Genomic DNA, 19,419 nt, shown 5'->3' with positions numbered 1-19,419 from the left:
AGTGCTTTAATTACCACACCACCTCCTGGCCCCTATTTTTCCTTTGTTCTTGACTATTACAATAACATTTTTCTAAGTTATTTTTCCTCTTTTTTAGCCCACCATATATTTTGCTACGAGAGCAGTCTTACCATTGTTTGTTTCCCTATTCAACTCATTAGTGATTTCTCACTGCCTACTTCAACAAAAGGCAAACAGTTAATTATGGCAGGGACTATGTTCAGTTGCAGACGATGAAATAAATTTAACAACAAAGATTGTTAAAATTATCTACTAATACAACAAGATTTGTAAAGATAAATAAACTAGAATCAGAGTTTCAGACTTGTCTCTGAAGGCAGTAGTGAACAGCTGGAAACTTGTAAGCAGGAAGCATCAAAAAAGTCATGTTATTCTTGTTATTTATTCTTTCTTAATTCAAATGAGTCCCTAAATATAGTAATCCCAGTCATTACAGTAGCTGAGCAGACAGAATATTGGAGCAATGCTATAAATTAGAAGTCACCTTTTTCTAGCAGTATTATTGTCTCATTAATTAAAGTTTTCTTTTTTGTCCCGTCCATGGTAACACTGCTGGCATCTGCATGGGGAGACATCTGGGTTGATTTCTGGGCCAGCTTGAAAACTCTGGGTGTAGTGCTGTGAGTTAGTAATCCTAGGTAATTAGAAGGCTAACATAGTAAGACTGACAAAAATACCTATCTCTTTTGTCTCCTTTTTCCCCTTTGCCTTCTCTTTACATCTCTCTTCCTCATAAAGAAAAATAAATAAACAAATAAATTTCTTCTTTCTCTAGGAGATACGAACATGTCAGCTCGAGAATCAATTGTTTCAGCTCAAACCTCACCCACAAAAAATTTTCCCAGGCCCTCAGTATCACTTTTGAATCTTAATCGTCCAAAAGAAGAGGTATGTATTATTTATTTTACTTCAAATATAAACAAACTAAATGGGATATGATCTTACAGTCTCATTGGGATACAAAAATGAAATTCTTTAAGTAAGCATACAGAAATTAATTATACCATAATAGAAATTTTAGCAATCCTAAGAGAGTCTACCCAAGTGCAAATCACAAGACAGCAGTTCACAGTACATACCTGCAGCCTTCAGTGGAAGGACCCAGTTAGGGTTCTTTGACTTTTATTGGTGCTGATTCAGTAGTTTGGGACCAATGATCAGTTATCTGCTGTTGGAAAGTTACCAACAAAGATTCAGAGTACAGCCTATGACCATGAAATAGATTTTCCTCTGTTAGCTGCCAACTTGTCATCATAGGAATCAAAGCCATGTTTTTGGTTCTATTGCTAGCATAGCATTAACTGGTTCAAATTTGTTAAGGAATTAACCTTGGTTTGAAATAGGAGTACACTGGAAATTATTTCCAAATAACTGCTCCATGATTAAGTTAAATTGAAAAGGTATCATTTTTCATGTCTTATAGTGCATAATAATTATAATTGTTATATATAATTGCTAAAATGTAGTATGTTTACCAAAATATGCCGTCTGTATGTGGCTTTATTATAAATGAACATTCAACAAGTGTGTATTGGGCATAGCTCATTGTTCTGCTTATGTCAGTATCCCATTAACTACGTTAAGAAAATGAGCTATGCTAGAAAGAAAATTCCATAACGACTTTAACATTTCAAGTAGTCATATTACTGAACATATTTTAAGTCCTTTACTTAAAAAGGAAAAAATTGAAAGCTTTGTCTAATTGTTCTTACTAACTGTTTCTGGTAATATGTACATTTCTGACTTTGCCATTATATTAATTCCACATGAGTACCAAATGTCCACAAATATCTGATTTATTACGAGAAATAGATTGAGCATTTTATTGTAAATATTTACATTCTGTTTTCCAACATGTTATACACAGCCTACCTCTGTCAGAAGGTTTATTTCTGGTGACTTGCTTTCAGCTCTCAAACATGGAAAGAAAAGAAATCTATTGCACGGGACCTGCTTGCTAGAGCAGGGTAAATTCTTGGACAAGTGTAGAGAACCATGTCCATGTATTGAGAGCCTGCTCTCTGCTTTTTATTTCTACTTACACGTTATTCCTATTGCTAGCTTCATTAAAAATATACAGCTACTCTTTTCCCCTTGAGTAGACTAATCAGTCTATTGCTAATCAGTGCATTTCACAGGTGATCAGTTTTAGTGTGCCGATGAATAGTATTGTGCAGAAAAGAAGTGACATTGCAGGTTTGAGATGGCTACTTTTATTTATTTATTATTTATTTATCTATCTATCTGAGAGATAAAGAGACAGAGAGAGAGAGTGAAAGAGAAAGTGAGAAATCACCACCAAGGGAAGATGGCCATGGCTCAATCCCTACTTTTCCATTCTCCTCCTGGGATTTTGGGTACTCATGCATGCACACATGCCCGGTGAGATTTTCAAGCTGCCAGGTCCAGGACTCGAACCACGGCAAGTCGTGTGGGTGCCTTAACCACCAAATCACCTGATGGCCCTGAGATGGCTATCTTTACAAGGGTTTTCTTACAAAATCTGTCAGCCTTTGGTTGATGTCTGAGAAGCTGACTGGGAAAGCTTTCTACCCAGTTATGAAGCTCCCCCTTACTGAGAAGATGTGATTCTCATTTAACACTTGGTTTTCTTCTGAGAGTCTAGAATTTGAGGATATGCTAAGGCAGAGGGTGCCTACCTAAACAGGCTTCAAAAAAAAAAAAACTTTTGAGTGATGGGTTTCTTCTAATGGACTTTTTTGAGCAGAAATGTGCATGTATTGCTGAATTTTTTATTGTTGGAGAAAAGAGCAAACTCAAGTAGCTCCTATTATCAAAGAGAACAAGGGGAAGACTGCATGGATTTCTCCAAACTCAGCCTGTATCTTTTCCCTTTACTTGCCCTAGTGCGTGTCCTTGTATTATAATGAGTCTTAGAGTTGAGTACTGCTATATGCCAAGTAATAAATTCTTCAAAGATCACCAGATGTGTGAGTGGTCTTGTGAACACCCTAAGACACAACTACAAACTTTTGAGTTCTGTAAATAATTGATGTAATATAAACATAATAAAACATGTAAGTTTCTTATAAATTAGCATTTAAGTTTTCAAAATCTTAGTTTATTTTACACATAGAAATAATATTTGATTTTCAAAGTCTAAAAAAAAAATCTTTGGGCATCTGTTTGTTTTGTTACTATGAATTATGCAGGAGACAAATGCCGATTGGAACAGACGAAACAAGAGATCAAGCTTCCTCTGTGAATCAGGTAAGCATTAGCAACAATTATTGAGTACATCATACCATCTATTCATTCTTTCAGCTAAAATTTATTGAGTTTTTGTTTTATACTAGGTATGGTGCTAAGTATTGAACATACAGACAACAGCCTGAATTTTACTCGGGGCTGTTAGAGTATAGCAGGGAGACAGCCATAGCTATAAGCACAGCAAAATATGATAAGTACAATAAGATAGACATGTATGAAAGTCAGAAGAAATACAGCAAAGATACAAAGTCTATCTAGGACAGTCAAGGACACTTTTATAGAAGAGACCACACTTCAGAAATGAAGAATGAGCTATTTTTCATTTTCTTATCTTTTTGTTATTTTTAATGCATTAGCACTAATACTGACAACCAAAACTGAAAGGTCATTTTTAAGGTGTTTATGCTCACACTTATTGTTTTCTGCTTTTTTAGCCACGTCCTCTCCTAATCTGACTTTACTGAGGTGTGGTTGACAATTTAAAACGGAATATATTGAGGGCAGGTCATCTGTAGTGGAGTATTGTCCTGCTGCTCAGCAATGCTCTCCAAGTCTTTATAGAATTTATACATCCAGTACGGGAAATGATGAGATGAAGTGGGTAATGTAGCAAATTGTTTAAAATAATGTTGACAATATAAAAGAGAGGGGGAAATTTGTACTAATCCTGTCCCGCACTTTTAGTATGCTACTTACCTAAATATAGGCTTTCTTTTTTTTAAAATGAGATTTGTGGTTTTCAAGATTCAGTTTTTAGGATTTTGACATGTAGGACTTTAATCTTTTAGAATTGCTATCAGTATGGCTCTCTTTGATAATAATCTTTCTAATAGGTATGAGGTGATATTTCATTGTGGTTTTGATTTGCATTTTCCTGATGGTTAGAGATGTTGAGCGTTTTTACATATACTTTGGAAATTTATATACCTTCTTTGAAAAAATATAACCAGTCTATTAAGGTCTTTGTTCTTTTGAAAAATATTTTTTACTTAATTTTTTTTTTTTTGAGAGATTTTCGCTATAGGGCACGTGCGCTCGCCAGACAGACAGAGAGAGACATAGAGACAGAAAGCGAGAAATCACCTCCCAGGGGGGATGGTCACGCCGCAATCCCTTCTCCTCCATTCTCCTCTCAGGATCGTGGACAGGCACGCACACGCGCCCGGCGTGAGTTTTAAGCCACTGGTTCCAGGACGCGAACCGTGGTCGACTACGTGGGAATCCAGCGACATAGCCATTACGCTAACTGCTGGTTCCCACTTAATTATTTTTTATTTCCAGTGAGCGTGCACTCACCAGAGAAAGAGAAAATTCCATTTCCTGTTTCCAGTTTGGGCATGAACACACTGCAATTTCTTTTCCTCCATCACTTTTTCTTAGGTTTTCCAAGCTACCTGGGTAGGTACTAGAACTGCAGGATAAAAACTTTCCATGTACAGTACTTTACCACTGTGCTATGGGACCAGACCCCGTTTAATTAATTAATTAATTTGTTAAGCAGATTTATGTGTTATTATTGCTTGGTTTTTGCTCGTTTATTTGATCTTGGTTTGGTTTCTTTTATTGAGTGGGCTAATTAATAGTTTCAGTACTTACATATTTTAGATTTTAATCTCATATATATATATACATATATATATATATATATTCTGAAAATATTTTCTAGAGTTCTGGAAGTTGCTTTTCACTCTTTTGATTATCTCCATTGCTGTGAAAAAGACTTTTAGTTTGATAAAATGACACATCTAATTTTACTTATGTCGCTTCTGTTTTGTTGTCATATCCAACAATTATTGTCCAGACCAATGTAGATAAGCTTTTTTTCTTTGTTTTCGTTTAGCTGCTTCATGATGTAAGGTCTTACATTTAAGACTTTTCTCCATTTATTTTTCTTTTTTGGATAAGAGTATAATTTAATTCCTTTTTTTTTTTTTTTGGAGAGGTTTTTGCTATAGTGCGCATGCGCTCACCAGACAGACAGAGAGAGACAGAGAGACAGAAAGCAAGAAATCACCCCCCAGGGGAGATGGCCACGCTGCAATCCCTTCTCCTCCATTCTCCTCTCAGGATCTTGGGCATGCACGCACACGTGCCCAGCATGAGTTTAAGCCACCGGGTCTGGGACGTGAACCACGGTCGACTATGTGGGAGTCCAGCGACATAGCCATTACGCTAACTGCTGGTCCCAATTTAATTCTTCAGTGTATGGATATGTAGTATATCCAAAAACACTTATTGAAGAAACCATTATCTCCTATTGTTTTTCTTGACATATTTTTCAAAAACCAGTTACTATAAATGCATATATTTATTTCTGGGTTCTGTGTTCTATTCTGTTGCTTTTTGTGTATGATTTTATGCTAGTATCAGACTATTTTATCAACTATTATATTTTGAAATGAGGGATGTTAATCCTCTAACTTTATTCTTCTTGCTCAAGAGTGCCTTAGCTATTGAAGGCTCTTTGTGGTACATGAATTTTAGAATTATTTTTTCTATTTATGAAAAGAATATCACTGAGGGGCCAGGTGGTGGCACTGTGATTAAAGTGGCTGAATACCACAAGGCCAACTATGGTTTGAGTCCCAGACCCAGAGGCTTGAAAAACATGCCTAAAGGGTATATGTGTACATGTGTGTGTTTGAGTCTAAAGTCACCGAATTGGGAATAATTAATAAGGGATTATGGTATGATCATCCCCCGGGGAGATGCTTTCTCACTTTCTCTCTCTCTCTCTGGCAAAATAAATAAATAAATGAATAAATGGTGTTATTCATAATTCAGTAGGGATTGCATTGAATTCATAGATCATTTTAGGCTTCTACACATTTGACTGTATTTTTCTAGTTCATAAACATAATATGTTTTTCCATTCAACTGCATCAATTTCAATTCCTTTATCAATGTTCTGTAATTTTCAGTGTACAGGTATTTCACATCTTTAATAAGCTTATTCCTAAGTATTTCATTCTTTTGTTGGCTTTGTGAATGGGATTGTTTCTTAAATTCTTTTTTGGATATTTTGTTTATAGAAACACAGTAGACTTTTGTATATTCATTTTGTACATTGTAACTGTTTTTTTAATTGGCAAAGGGGTGTGTGTGTGTGTGTGTGTGTGTGTGTGTCCTTTCTAGATATAGAGACAGGGAAACAGCAAGAGATGGAGAGAGAGAAAGCACACACATCTCCAAATGGGGCATGCTCACACTGCATTCCCTTCTCTAATTCTCCATCCTGTCAGTATTTGGGGCAAGCACATGCACATGCCTAACATGTTTTTCAAATTGCTGGGGTTAAGATTTGAACCACATAGTAGGCTATGTAAGCTGACTCCTTTAATCCCCAAGCCATGGGGCCCTGTATCTTGCAACTTTACTGAATGTATTATTTCTGCAAAGTTTTGTTTGTTTGTTTTTTGTTCTGTTGTTGTCGTCGTTGTTGTTGAGTTTTGGTTCCCAACCTTCCCAGTACCAGAGAGAGCCTCACTGAAGGCAATCCCTCCATGACAGGGATGGGCATATTGGTCCAGGGATGACCCACGTACAACATAGCCATCATGCACCCCATTTCTACCACTATACATCGTAGTGTATGATGAAACAATCACACAACAGTAGTTTCACACTACAATGAGAATCCAATACACCTGATAATCTGCCTGGAGGCAGAGCCCAGGTGGCAATGTGGGTGATAGGGAGTAACTGGAAACAGACAAAGCCTAGTTTGCTCTCCCACTGCTCACCCCCACTGTGTGGTCCAGGGGTTGAGGACCCCTGCTTTAGGGTTTTCTATGTATGTAATCATATATCACTTGTAATTAAACCTGATTTCACTTCTGTATGCCAAATAGACTTAGCACATATACACAAAGCCTTTTAACTGACAACAGAAAACTTCACATTCTTCTCAAGCATATGTGGAATTTTCTCCAAGACAAGTCATATGTTAGCTCACAAAACAAGTCTCAGCAAATTTAAGATTATTGAAACCATTTCAAATATCTTTTTTAGCCACAACAGAATGTATATAAAAATCAATAATAGCAAGAAAACCAGAAAATGTGTTGAAACTAAATAACACACTCTTGAACAACTATTGGGTCAAAAAGGAAATTAAAATGCAATTCAAAAAGCTTTTTAAGACAAACAGAAATGAAAACTAACATCCTAAAATATTTTAAATGGAGCAAAGGTAGTTTAATGAGGGAAGTTTATAACAATAAATGCTTAATATTCAAAAAGAAAGAACTTAAACAACCCAAACTTATACCTTGTGGAACTAAAAAATAGAATGAATTAAATCCAGAGTTTCCAGAAGGGAGGGAATAAGAAATATTAATGTATTACAGAAACCATGGTTACATAATTTTGAGAGTTTTAGTAATTATTGGGAGACAAGATATTAAAGTGAGTATAAACACTGGGATAAAAAATGCTAAAAAAAGGAATATTAATAAAAAATATTTGTAGTAGCCCAAAATAGGACATCTTGGTAAGGTAACTGGACACAAGATAAAAATCTTTAGTGTTTCTCAAGAATTAGGAAACTATACATGAATTTGGAAAAGCATTTTATTTATTAAAAATTATGTAAGGGATGCATTTAAGAAAGAACAGAACCAATATACACTCTACATTATATCTATCAGTTATGTTCTTAGATGTCTAATTGTTAGCCGTTTGACTTAGGATCTCCTGTTCTATTTTGGAAAGAAGGGGTAAGGCTGACCTGAGAAACATAACATGACTATCACAGAAGAGCTCGCATGGTGCTGCCTGCCTGTGCTTAGTTAGAAGGCTGAGGCAGGTGGCTCATGATAGTGCAACCCTGTCTATAATTAACTACATTAATTATTAACAAAAATCCTAGCTCAGAGAGCTTCACCAGTAAGTTTTACAGAACTTTGAAGAAAAATGTACCCAATGATAACATACAAAGGACATGGTTTTAAATTCTTAACCTGTTATGAATTTTTATTCTGAAGATGTTGAATTTTGTTTTATTTACTTCTTGTCTTGAATTTTGTTTTTGTTTTGCATCTACTTAAGTAGTTGTATTATTATTATTATTATTTTAAGGGAGATTTTTGCTGAAGGGCATGTGCGATTGCTGGAGAGACACAGAAGAAGAAAGCGAGAAATCATCCCCTGGGGAGATGGCCAGATCTCGGTTGCTTCTCTTCCATTCTCCTCTCAGGACCTTAAGCATGCATGCACACATGCCTGGAGGCAGTTTTAAGCCACTGGGTCCAGGATTTAGAGCATGGTTGACTAAGTGGAAATTCAAAAATATAACCGTTATGACATCTGCTGGTCCTTGTTAGTTGTACTTTTAAAAAATCATATGGAAGATGGGGGTTTGGTTCCCAAGTCAATACGTATGCATATGCTTAATACAGATACACACCTATGATCCTGGTTCTCTGGGAAAGCTGAGGAGAGAATCACAGCATGACATTCTGTTGAATGTTCCCCTCCCTCTCTCTCCATCCTCCTCCACTGTGCATGTATCTCTCGTGAAACGAAAAAATAAGCTTTTAAGAAAATATCACAAAATGAATGCACCAGTGAAGCCCTATCCCAATCAAGATATGTAACATTACCAGGATCTCAGAAGCCTCCCTTACCTCGCACCCTTTAATAACCTCTTTATCCTGGACTACTATCCTGTTTTCTAACATAATTATATTGATGAGTTTTAGCTGTTTTCAAACTTGGTGATTTCTCATTTTCTCTTTCTCTCTCTGGAGAGCACTCATGCCCTATGGCAAAAATCAAAAGCAAACAAAGGTATTATCCTGTATTAATTAATTAATATAAGATGTTATAATATTAAAATATAAAAGCATACAATCTTTTGTCACCACTAACAGTTTGTGTAATCCAAATTATATGGAGTAAACCTTACACATTGACATTGATTTTCAAAAATTAATTATTTTGAATTTTTTTTTCATTCTCAAGAGAGAGAAAGCAAGAAATCATCCCCCAACCATGCCACAGTTCCTTTTCCTCCATTCACCTCTCGAGATTTTGGGCACATATGCAGATCCACCCAGAATGAGTTTTAGGCTACCAGGTTCAGGATTTGAACCACGGTCAACTATGTGGGAATCAAGCAACATAAGCATGGCACCATCTGCTGGTCCCAATATTTTCATTTTTTAAGTAAAACTGAATAAATATGGATATCAGTGAATAAAAACAAAATTTGATGATGTAAGTGGTATTCTGTAGGCATGCATGTGCTTTGGTTTGCTTTTGCTACTTCTTTTTGTCATTGTTGTGTTAGAGAGATTGTAGTCCAAGTTGTTGCTTATAGCGCTAGGTCATCCAGGTCTTCCTTATATAATAATCCATTATCTGAATCAATCACAATCTATTCATTCTTCTGTTGAGAAATGTATTATTTTCAGTCTTTGGGCATTATGTAAGGGTCTTCTTTGAACATTCCCATTCATATTATTTTGGCACACATATATGTGCATTTCTATTACATATATGCTAGTAATGCAATTTCTGGGTCCTGTAATATGTTTGTGTTCAATTCAGTGAGACTGCCAAAAGGATTTTTGAAATGGATTTATAAAGTTTGATTTCTGTGAACTGTATGTGAGAATTACTATGGATATACTTTCTCACCAACACTTCATTATTTTCTTTATTTTAAACTTTCATCATTTATATGGGTTTGTATTATAGTGATTTTAATGATTAACTTCTTGCTGCCTAATAAAACTGAGCATCCTTTTATATGGTTTTTAATTGAATGAATGAATGTAATATTTCTTTTTTTTTTTTTTTGAGAGGGTTTTATATAGGACACATGCACTCACCAGAAGAACAGAGAGAGACAGAGAGACAGAAAGCAAGGAATTCCCCACCAGGGAGGGATGGCTATGCTGCAATCCCTTCTCCGCCATTTTCCTCTTGGGATCTTCAGCAAGTACACACAAGTGCTCGTTGTGAGTTTAAGCCACTGGGTCCAGGACTCGAACTGCGGTCAACTACACGGGAGTCCAGTGACATAGCCATTATGCCAGCTATGGTCCCTGAATGAATATAATATTTATAAAGAACCTATTCTATTTTCTTTTTTCATTTTAGTTGATTGTCTGTGCAATGGGTTTGTATGAGTTCTTTGCAATCCAGATAAGATCTCTTGTTTATTGCATGCATGGATGGAAAAATGTCTTACTCTTAATTTATGACTTGCTTTTAACCTCTCTTTAATATAAATTTTCACAAAGAGAATATTTTCTTTTCCATGTAGTCCAGTATGACCATCTGTCTTACATTAGCAATTTTTGCCCACCTAAAGTCATAGAAGTCTTCTATATTGCTTTATAGGACCTTTTCATGATGCTTCGATGCATCTGAAGGAGCATAAACACTGGCCCATTTTAAATTAAATTCTCACTTGGAATTCTATGAATAGCACAAGTTCAAGTAATTTAAAACTTATAATTATATACAAGGTGGTCTATGATTATGAATTCTTAGTGATGTGTATCTTCTCCTGCTCCCTCTCTACTCACAGTCAAAAGCCAATGATTTATTTGTGCTATTCAGTGGTATTGTTTAACATTTATTTATTTAGATGATTCTTTTATCAACTGTATTGCTCTACAGGATAATGTATGTAATATCCAGAAGGTACTCGCACTCACAGAGAGAGACAGAGAGAGTGGGGGACCAGTTGGATATCGTCACGCTGCAATTTCTACTCCTCCATTTCTCCTTCATGTTGAGCTCTTGGACACACATGCACCTTGGCACTGGCTGTGTTTTTCAGGCTCCAGTGACCAGAATTGAATCACAGTTGGTTCAAATGTGAGATCTGGTTTTCTGAGTTTCTAGGCTACAGGGCTGGTTCTGAGATACTATATATGTTTTAGGAGCTTTAAAAATAAAGCACCCATCTATTATTAGCCTGATGCCTTATTTTAAATCCTCTTACCAAATAATATTTTTATTTATTTATTTACAGAGATTTTTGCTATTGTGCATGTGCACTTGCCAGAAAGACAGAGAGACAAAGAGACAGAAAGTGAGAAATCACCCCCTCCCCCCACCCCCAGGAGGAATGACCATGCCTCAATTCCTTCTTCTCCCTTCTCCTCTGGCCATTTAGAGCATGCATGCACACACACCTAGCATGAGTTTTAAGCCACTGGGTCTGGGACTCAAACTGCAGTTAACCATGTGGGAGTCCAGTGATGTAACCAACCATTAGGTCATCTCATTGTCTCACCAAATAATGACTTTGTAGGCATGGCTAATGCCCTAGGACAGGTATCAGCATTTGCATTTTACTCTAGATTTGTGTTACCACAGATTTTTATTTATCTATTTATTTGCTTACTTACTTTCAAATTCTTTTCCCTCTCTTTGAAAGTTGAGCTGTTTTGGGGACCAGCCGTTAGCATAATGTCTATGTCGATGGGTTCCCATGTAGTTGACTGTGATTCAAGTCCCGGACCCAGTGGCTTAAACTTACACCAGGCGCATGTGCGTGCATGCCCAAGATCCTGAGAGGAGAATGGTGGAGAAGGGATTGAAGCGTGGCCATTCTCCCAGGGGTGATTTCTAGCTTACTGTCTCTCCGTCTCTGTTTTTCTGGCAAACACATGCACCCTATAACAAAAACTTCTCCAAAAATAAAAAAAAATAAATAAATTTGAGCTGTTTTTAAGAGTACAATTTTGATGATCTATACTAAATTCTAGGCAATATTTTTGAAGAAGTAATTTTTATTTTTATTTTTTATTTTTTTATTTTTAATTAGTTAAATAATTTTATATTCATTCACTGAATATCATCACAGCATACAAAATGTGATTTCCCATCCAGAAGATACTGCATAGTGGCTTAATCATAAATGCTATCATCGATAATTTTCCATTTCTCGTTTCATATACATATATATTTTACCTCTATTTCTCACACTCTGCCATTTCCCACCCTCCTCCCACACTATCGCTGGTGTCTACAGTTGTTTTCCATTCCTTTTTTCCCCACATTTTATTGAATCACAAAATTTCTTAAATAATCTAACTACTTTCAATAGCAAATTTAGCTATTGAAATATATACATCTGTGAATACCTGTCTGACTTCAGGCGCGAAACTCTGAGGAGAAGGAATATACTATAAAGTAGCACCTAGCTGATGCTATATAGCTTACTACGGTCATTTAATAGGCATTTTTTATTATATTTTTTAATTTCAAGAAAAGCAGTTTGGGCTAAAATAAATCAAAGAAATGCTAAGAAACTTTGCTTAAAACTTAAAGCAAGGAAACAGGTTAGGATTCTGTTCAAATAGTAAATACATAAACCTATTGGCAGCTCAAGACAGGAACAAAATCCTTAAAACTGAAAAACAAAGCCTAGAAGAAAATCAGCAATGTTTTGGTCAAAAGTCATAAAATTCTGTTTCACCAGTTAAGTCTCTTGTACCTAATCTATCTTCTGTTGTGGTCTGATCTTCCCGATTAAATTTTGGGATGTAATATTCAACTCCAGACTTGTCCCTATGATTAAGTTAGCTACTTTCTTGGGTTTTGAACTTTTAATTCTGTGTGTCTGTATTTAATTTGCTAAAAAGAGATATTTATCTAGTATATTGTTGAAAAACACAAAAGAGTTTGTTTTTAAAGTAGTATTATTTTTACATTTAGTTTCTTAGCTCTGTGAACTGTGAACTCTTTTTTTTCCTCCTAAGGTGTTTTTTTTTTGTTTGTTTCTTTGTTTGCCACGTGGTGCGTTTGCTCACTGAAGAGAGGGAGATAGAATTAAAGAGAGGGAAAGTGAGAAATCATCACCAGTCTATGCCACAGTCCCTCCTCCTCTATTCTTCTCGTAGAATTTTGGGCTGTTATGTACACATGACCAGCGTGATTTTTAAGCTGCTGGGTCTGAGACTCGAACCACATTCAGACATGTGGGAGTCCAGCACCTTGACCACCACACCAAAGGCTGGCCCTGGTCTGTGAACACTTAATCTCAGTTACTTCCTTTCACAAAATGAACACACATGCACATACCTTCAAAAACTAAAAACGTTTCACAGGATGTAAGACTTTTTATATACATCATCAATACCTATAGTTACTCATTTTGATGGAGAAACAGCGGTTGGCAATTAAACTTGACTTTGAATAGGTTCTAATATTAATACTACTTTCTATGACCAGCACATTCTATTGGGTCATTGGGAAAGTTGTGATGCATTTTTGTGTAAGAAAATATGTCATGACTTTCCCAATGGCATAATATTTGATATTATCATGAAATAAAATTCATCAAATATGATGAATATCATCATGGGTATATTGTTCATGTAATATCATTCAATATAATATATTATTCAATACAATAATATTATTCCATGTAATATTATTAATATTATCACTCATATATCATGAAAGCATGAAATATTTAGAAATTGAAAGTTATTCTGTGGGACATAGTATACACATGAAAGACTATAATGAAAGACTATATAATTTTCTTTTTCTACTAAATAGGACCCCAGGCTCAAGCTACAGCCCCCGGTATTTTTTCTTCTCCAGTTTTCGCAAATATGTAAGTATCTAAAAAATTACTACGTAATTATAATCAACATCTAAACAATTACTTAAGAATTCTGTTCAGAAGCAAATTGTTATGTGGAATCATTCATTCTTGTAGTTTTACTTGTATTTAGTAAAACTTTGTCTTTGCAATCTTTTGGTACTTAGCTTAAATCATGGACAAATTGAAGGTTTGTCCTCTTCTTTTTCTCTTTCATCCCTACTGTGATTCTGTACTACCCCTAGGTCCTGGGTCTTCATGCACTTTTTTAAGCATAGCCATTCCAGACCCTCCTCTTCAAGGAGCTTTCTTTGATCTAGACTCATTTCTTTCCCTTTTTTTTTTTTTTTGAAAGGTTTTTGCTATAGAGCGTGCACATTCGCTAAAATACAGAGAGAGACAGAGAGACAGAAAGTGAGCAATCGTACTTCTTGTTATCTTTGCTGTTGTTGTATTAATATTTCTTATGTCTCTGCATCTACTTTAAGGTATCCAGTAGAGTACTCACTTCTTTAAATTTTTGAAGTAGATTGTGTGTTTCCAGAGGGGAAAGGATAGCCTAGGTCTCTAATGTGCCTTTGACACTTTTGGCTCAAAGGGACCAGAAGTTAAGTTCCTCTTTTGTTTGGGGTTCAGAGTTTCAGAGCCCCATTTTCCTCATTTCTTACCCCAGAGAAAATGTGTGGGGGAACAAAGGTGACTGTTCGAGATCTTCACTGATTTTAATAAGTCGACTACTCTATATACTTCCTATACACTTCCAAGTAGATATGATGTGTTCCAGATAATCCTGTCATGTGTTACTTGTACTTCACCAGTCTGAGCTCACTCTTTTTCTTAAATTTAATTTAATTTAATTTAATTTATTCATTTATTTGTTAATGTGACCAGAGAAAGACAGAGGTTGAGAGTGAGAGAGAGAGGAAGTGAGAAAGCAAGCCACCAGATTCAGGACTCAAACTCTGGTCAGCCATGTGGGAGTGTCCAGCACCTTAACCACCACACCACTTGCTGGTCCCTGAGCTCACTCTTAAAGTGTTTATTAGCCTTTCTTCCCAGAGAGACGCTAAAGTGGGTATTTCTAGTCCTCACTTGATCCATTTCCTCAAGTAAGCAATGGTAGGGGTGTTTGCACAGCTCCTCCCAGTGAGTCAGTCTTAGATTCTGCATCATGATCCCATCAGCCTTTATAGTCTGTTTTCCCAGCCACCTGTCTCCATCCTCATTTGAAACTCCCAGCTCCTGGTCACACCAAACTGTGTTTAGACTCGAGAAGCTTTGAAGTTCCAGTGGTGCCTGGGGCACGAGGAAAGAGCTGACTCTTTGGGAAATATTTCAAAATCTGGACACCAAATTTTAGTGTCAACACCATTCTACAGACTACTCAGACTGTCTAAGGCTCATGGTTCCAGTGATGTCCAGAGTAGGAGGTAACAGCTGTCTCCCTGGTAATTTTCTCAGTTCCTAGACTCTGGGCCCCAACAGAAAACCCATGCCACATTCGGGTTAGCTGCACTTAGGCTCATGGCTCCAACAGTGTCTTAGGGAGGAGAATACCCCAGTGCCTACTTGGAGAATACCCCAGCTCCTGGGTTCTTCCCGATGCAGCAAGCAGGGACGCAAGACTGTGGGTCCAGCAGCAGCCACTCCTGGCAGCTTCTTCTCAAGATGAACTTTGAAATCTGTCCTGATAGCATGCACCCTAAACCAACATAATGAGAATTATTGGGATCCATGGCAACAGTGGTAGCCATGGTAGTTCTCCAATCAGAGTCCTAACTCACTGCTTCTGTGTCCCCAAACAGACAAACACTTCCACACACACGTCTGTCTTCACACACGCTCAGTGAGACACATATCCACATACTCACATTTTTCCCAGGTCCCAGTTAAAAGCAACAAATCAAATGAGATTTGTAATATATTTCACTTCACACACTTCGAATTTCCTTTATTCTCAGTTTTGCTATAGGGTGCATGCACTCTCCAGAGAGAGAGTAAGACAGAGAGAGAGAAAGAACATGAGACCTCACCCTCAGGAGGAATGGCCATGCCATAACCCTTTCTCCTCTTGACTCCTCTGGGGATTTTGGACAGATAGGCACATACACCTCATGTGATTTTGAAACTATTGGGTCAGGGACTTGAACCATGTAATTAGCCATGTGAGATCCAGTGACCTAATCACCAAGCCACCTGCTGGTTACACACACTCCAAATTTCTATGTAAATGGTTGGGTAAAGTTAAGTGGTGAGTTGTGCAAGTGATGTTGTCATATCCAGACTGAGCTTCCTAGCAAGAGGAATCTTGACTTTAGAATGCTGATTATCAGTTTATGTAAGTTACTGAGTGTTTTCAGTATAGACAGCACTGTAAATAGATATAGAATAAAAGAAACAGACTGAAGTTTAAAGTTCACTTTAAAACAATACAGTAAGAAAGAAGAATAATGATCATGTGACCATTTTATTTATTTATTTATTTATTTAAAATAAATTATTTATTGGAAATATAAATACTTGACCCTTCAGAAAAACGTTAGCATTCAGTCATATTAACACACACAGGATCCTTCACACCGACATGCTGAGTCCACTGATTTGAACCCTAGTCTACCCTAAAAAGTCAGGTATCTGGGAAATCAGCAGATGGTGTGGTGGTTAAAGTGCTGGACACTCCCACATAGTCGACCGTGGTTCGAGTCCTGGACCTGGCAGCTTGCTTTCTCACTTTCTGTCTCTCTCTCTCTCTCTGTTCCTCTCTGATCAAAATTTAAATAAATAAACGAATCAATGAGTAAATTAAAAAAAAAAAAAAATGCCGGGCATGGTGGTTTATACTTGTGATTCCAACTACTCAGGACTTTGAGACAGATGGATAATGACATAGTGAGATCCTGTCTAAAACACCCACACACACACACAAACACATACAATAATAAATAAAAACAGTAATTGTTTAAAAAGTCTATAGGAGAGGCTCATTCTAAAGTTTTAATTCCTGCATTTTCATCTCCCCTCACTAAAGAATACAGAACAACAAAACACTTGAATCTTTCATAACAAACACTTTGGGTAGTTCGTCATCCAAAATCTTAGCTCAGCTAGATTGAAAAATTCTATGCCTGAACTGCAGTTTTGTTACCACTCCCTTCACAGTCATAGGAATGAGATAATTTCAGCTGTACATTTACCTAGACTAACAGGTCAGAGTATCAACAAAACACAGTTAATAGTACTGCCTGGTCTGACTTTACCCATCCCACAATATCAAATTCCTCTTTTCCTAATTAACTCCAGACTTAATAATATTTTACTGTGATAACATCACATCATTTAACTTTATCTTGCCTCACCTCTATTGCATAATTCTCCTGTTTTGGTTTGTTGGTTGGTTGGTTGGTTGGTTGGATGGATAATTGGCTGGTTTCTTTTGTTCATTTAATGTTAATATAAAAGACACACAAAGGAAAGTTTAGAAAATAGAGATGGAAATTTAGGATCAAGAGGAATGAAGACAAATATCAGAGCAATAGTAATAAATAGTTGCAACAATAAGCACTGCATTTACATAATGAGCAAATTTATATGTTGTTTTAAGAGAAGGTGTGAAGAGTAGCAGAGTAAAGAAGGCAGTCAGTCAAATGCCTGAAGAATGGTTGGAAATTTGTAACTCATTTCTTGGGGTGACAGTTTGATGGGGAGGAGAGGGGATACTATAGTCAAATTATCATACATGATTATTAAATCTGACAGCAATCTACTAGAAAATTTGAAGGCGAGAAACTAGGAACCAGTTTCTAGGCCTGTCCATACACCTCATTTGGGATTAGAGAGAATTAGACACAGAACCAAAAATTTCCATGAGAATTTATTAAATTATTTAGAACCCACTATGTTCAAAGTAGAATTTTAGATATTAGTTAGAGCACATAAATGAATGAAACTATTCCACAGTGTTTTCAGGATATTGTTTTTCAAAGATACCATAGAGCTGGAGAAAGAGGATGGAAATAAAAGTTAAAATGCTGCAAAACATATATATCTATAATATATCTATGTCTATATCTATATATCTATATCTATATCTCTCTATATATAGATATATATATTTATATCTCTCTATATATATCTATATATACAGACATAGATAGATATATAGATCGATATAGATATAGATATGTATATATCTGGAGAAGTTTTTGCTATAGGGCACGTGTGCTCACCAGAAAGAGAGAGACAGGGAGTCAGAAAGCGAGAAATCACCCCCCAGGGGGGATGGCCACCCCACAATCCCTTCTCCTCCATTCTCCTCTCAGGATCTTGGGTACGTACACACATGCGCCAGGTGTGAGTTTAAGCCACCGAGTCTGGGACTTGAACCACAGTCAACTACATGGGGGTCCAGAGACATAGCCATTATGCCAACTGCTGGTCCCCATGTTGATTTTATGTACAGTCACCAAGTCTTTAAACAAATATTCTCTGGAATGCAGTAAGCATGTGGTTAATTCTAGAGTTCTGAAAACTGAAATTCAGGTAATTTTTGCCAGTTTATCCTTTGCCTTTATGGGGGAGTGTATTTTGGGTAATTGTACTCTTCCATTCTCTCTGATTCCATAATTTATCTGTTTATTAAAATTCAGTACAGCTCATAATACAATTCATAGTGGCCTCAATACAGCTTTCTAAGTTATTCTGTTAATTTTATTCATTAACCTTTGCTTTGTTTGAATCTATACACATGTTTTTAGAGCAGAAAGTCTGTTGAGAAGAGGATCAATGAAAACATAGGATTCCTTAAGTTCCATTTAGTGTTCACTTTATAACAAGGAGAGTACAGAAAAATGAGTCTGATAGGTTGTCGAATATATGAAAGAAGAAAATTGTGGAAACTTGGGGATAAGAGAGAACATGTCACTGACATCAACTTTCATACTCCTATCTATGTTGCAAAAAGATTCTTGTCTGAGGAGGGACTATTGCTACTAAACCCTATTTCTTAGACAAAAAACAGTGAGATTTTTCTTCTGTGCCAAGATTTATGATAAAATTTTTGACTTAGCTGATCCTCAGAATTGAATTTTAGTCACTGGGGAAAACTAAATTTGATATTGCAGAGTTCAGGCCTAGAAAAAAGATGAAAGAAAAGTGCCAATCTTTTTTTACTAAAATAAGAAGAAAACAACAAAGAGCCCCTGTTCTCGGAAATATATAAAAACATATCAAAATTTAATTGTTAGATATCATTTTAACAAATATATACTTTGTGATTTCAGTTTTCTATCATTTTCATGATTGTTCTTTTATTATAATTCATAACATTTCATCTTGTTAATATATAATGCTAAACCAAATTAGAACACATGATAGAAGATTGTCATTCACAAAGAAATACATCAACATTGACATTGGATATATATTGTTATTGAAATATTATTCCCATAGTCTTTTCCCACTGTGACATATGGAGAAGGAGTGGTGGGACTATGAGATTTTAAAGTGTAGCAAAGGGTTAGTAGAAAGCCCTGGACAAATGTCTTGCTACTACTATATCATGCTTTAACAAGCAGAAAAAACTAACCTGACCT

The 19,419-nt window shown here is 36.2% G+C and overlaps 1 protein-coding gene across 1 annotated transcript in view; it reads left to right on the top strand.

The window, feature by feature from the left end:
- The window catches only part of FSIP2 (fibrous sheath interacting protein 2), an 89,055-nt gene that overhangs the window by 23,841 nt on the left and 45,795 nt on the right, over positions 1–19,419 (top strand). Inside the window, exons 12-14 of the mRNA XM_006142703.1 lie at positions 797–909; positions 3,195–3,252; positions 13,783–13,840. Coding sequence (XP_006142765.1) covers positions 797–909; positions 3,195–3,252; positions 13,783–13,840 — 229 coding nt within the window. The remainder of the gene's footprint in view (positions 1–796; positions 910–3,194; positions 3,253–13,782; positions 13,841–19,419) is intronic.

Source organism: Tupaia chinensis, unplaced genomic scaffold (assembly GCF_000334495.1).
Source record: "Tupaia chinensis unplaced genomic scaffold, TupChi_1.0 Scaffold000079_1, whole genome shotgun sequence".
In the NCBI taxonomy this organism is placed as follows: domain Eukaryota; kingdom Metazoa; phylum Chordata; class Mammalia; order Scandentia; family Tupaiidae; genus Tupaia; species Tupaia belangeri.
Note: the sequence above shows the minus strand (reverse complement) of the source record. Positions and strands in the feature narration are given on the sequence as shown.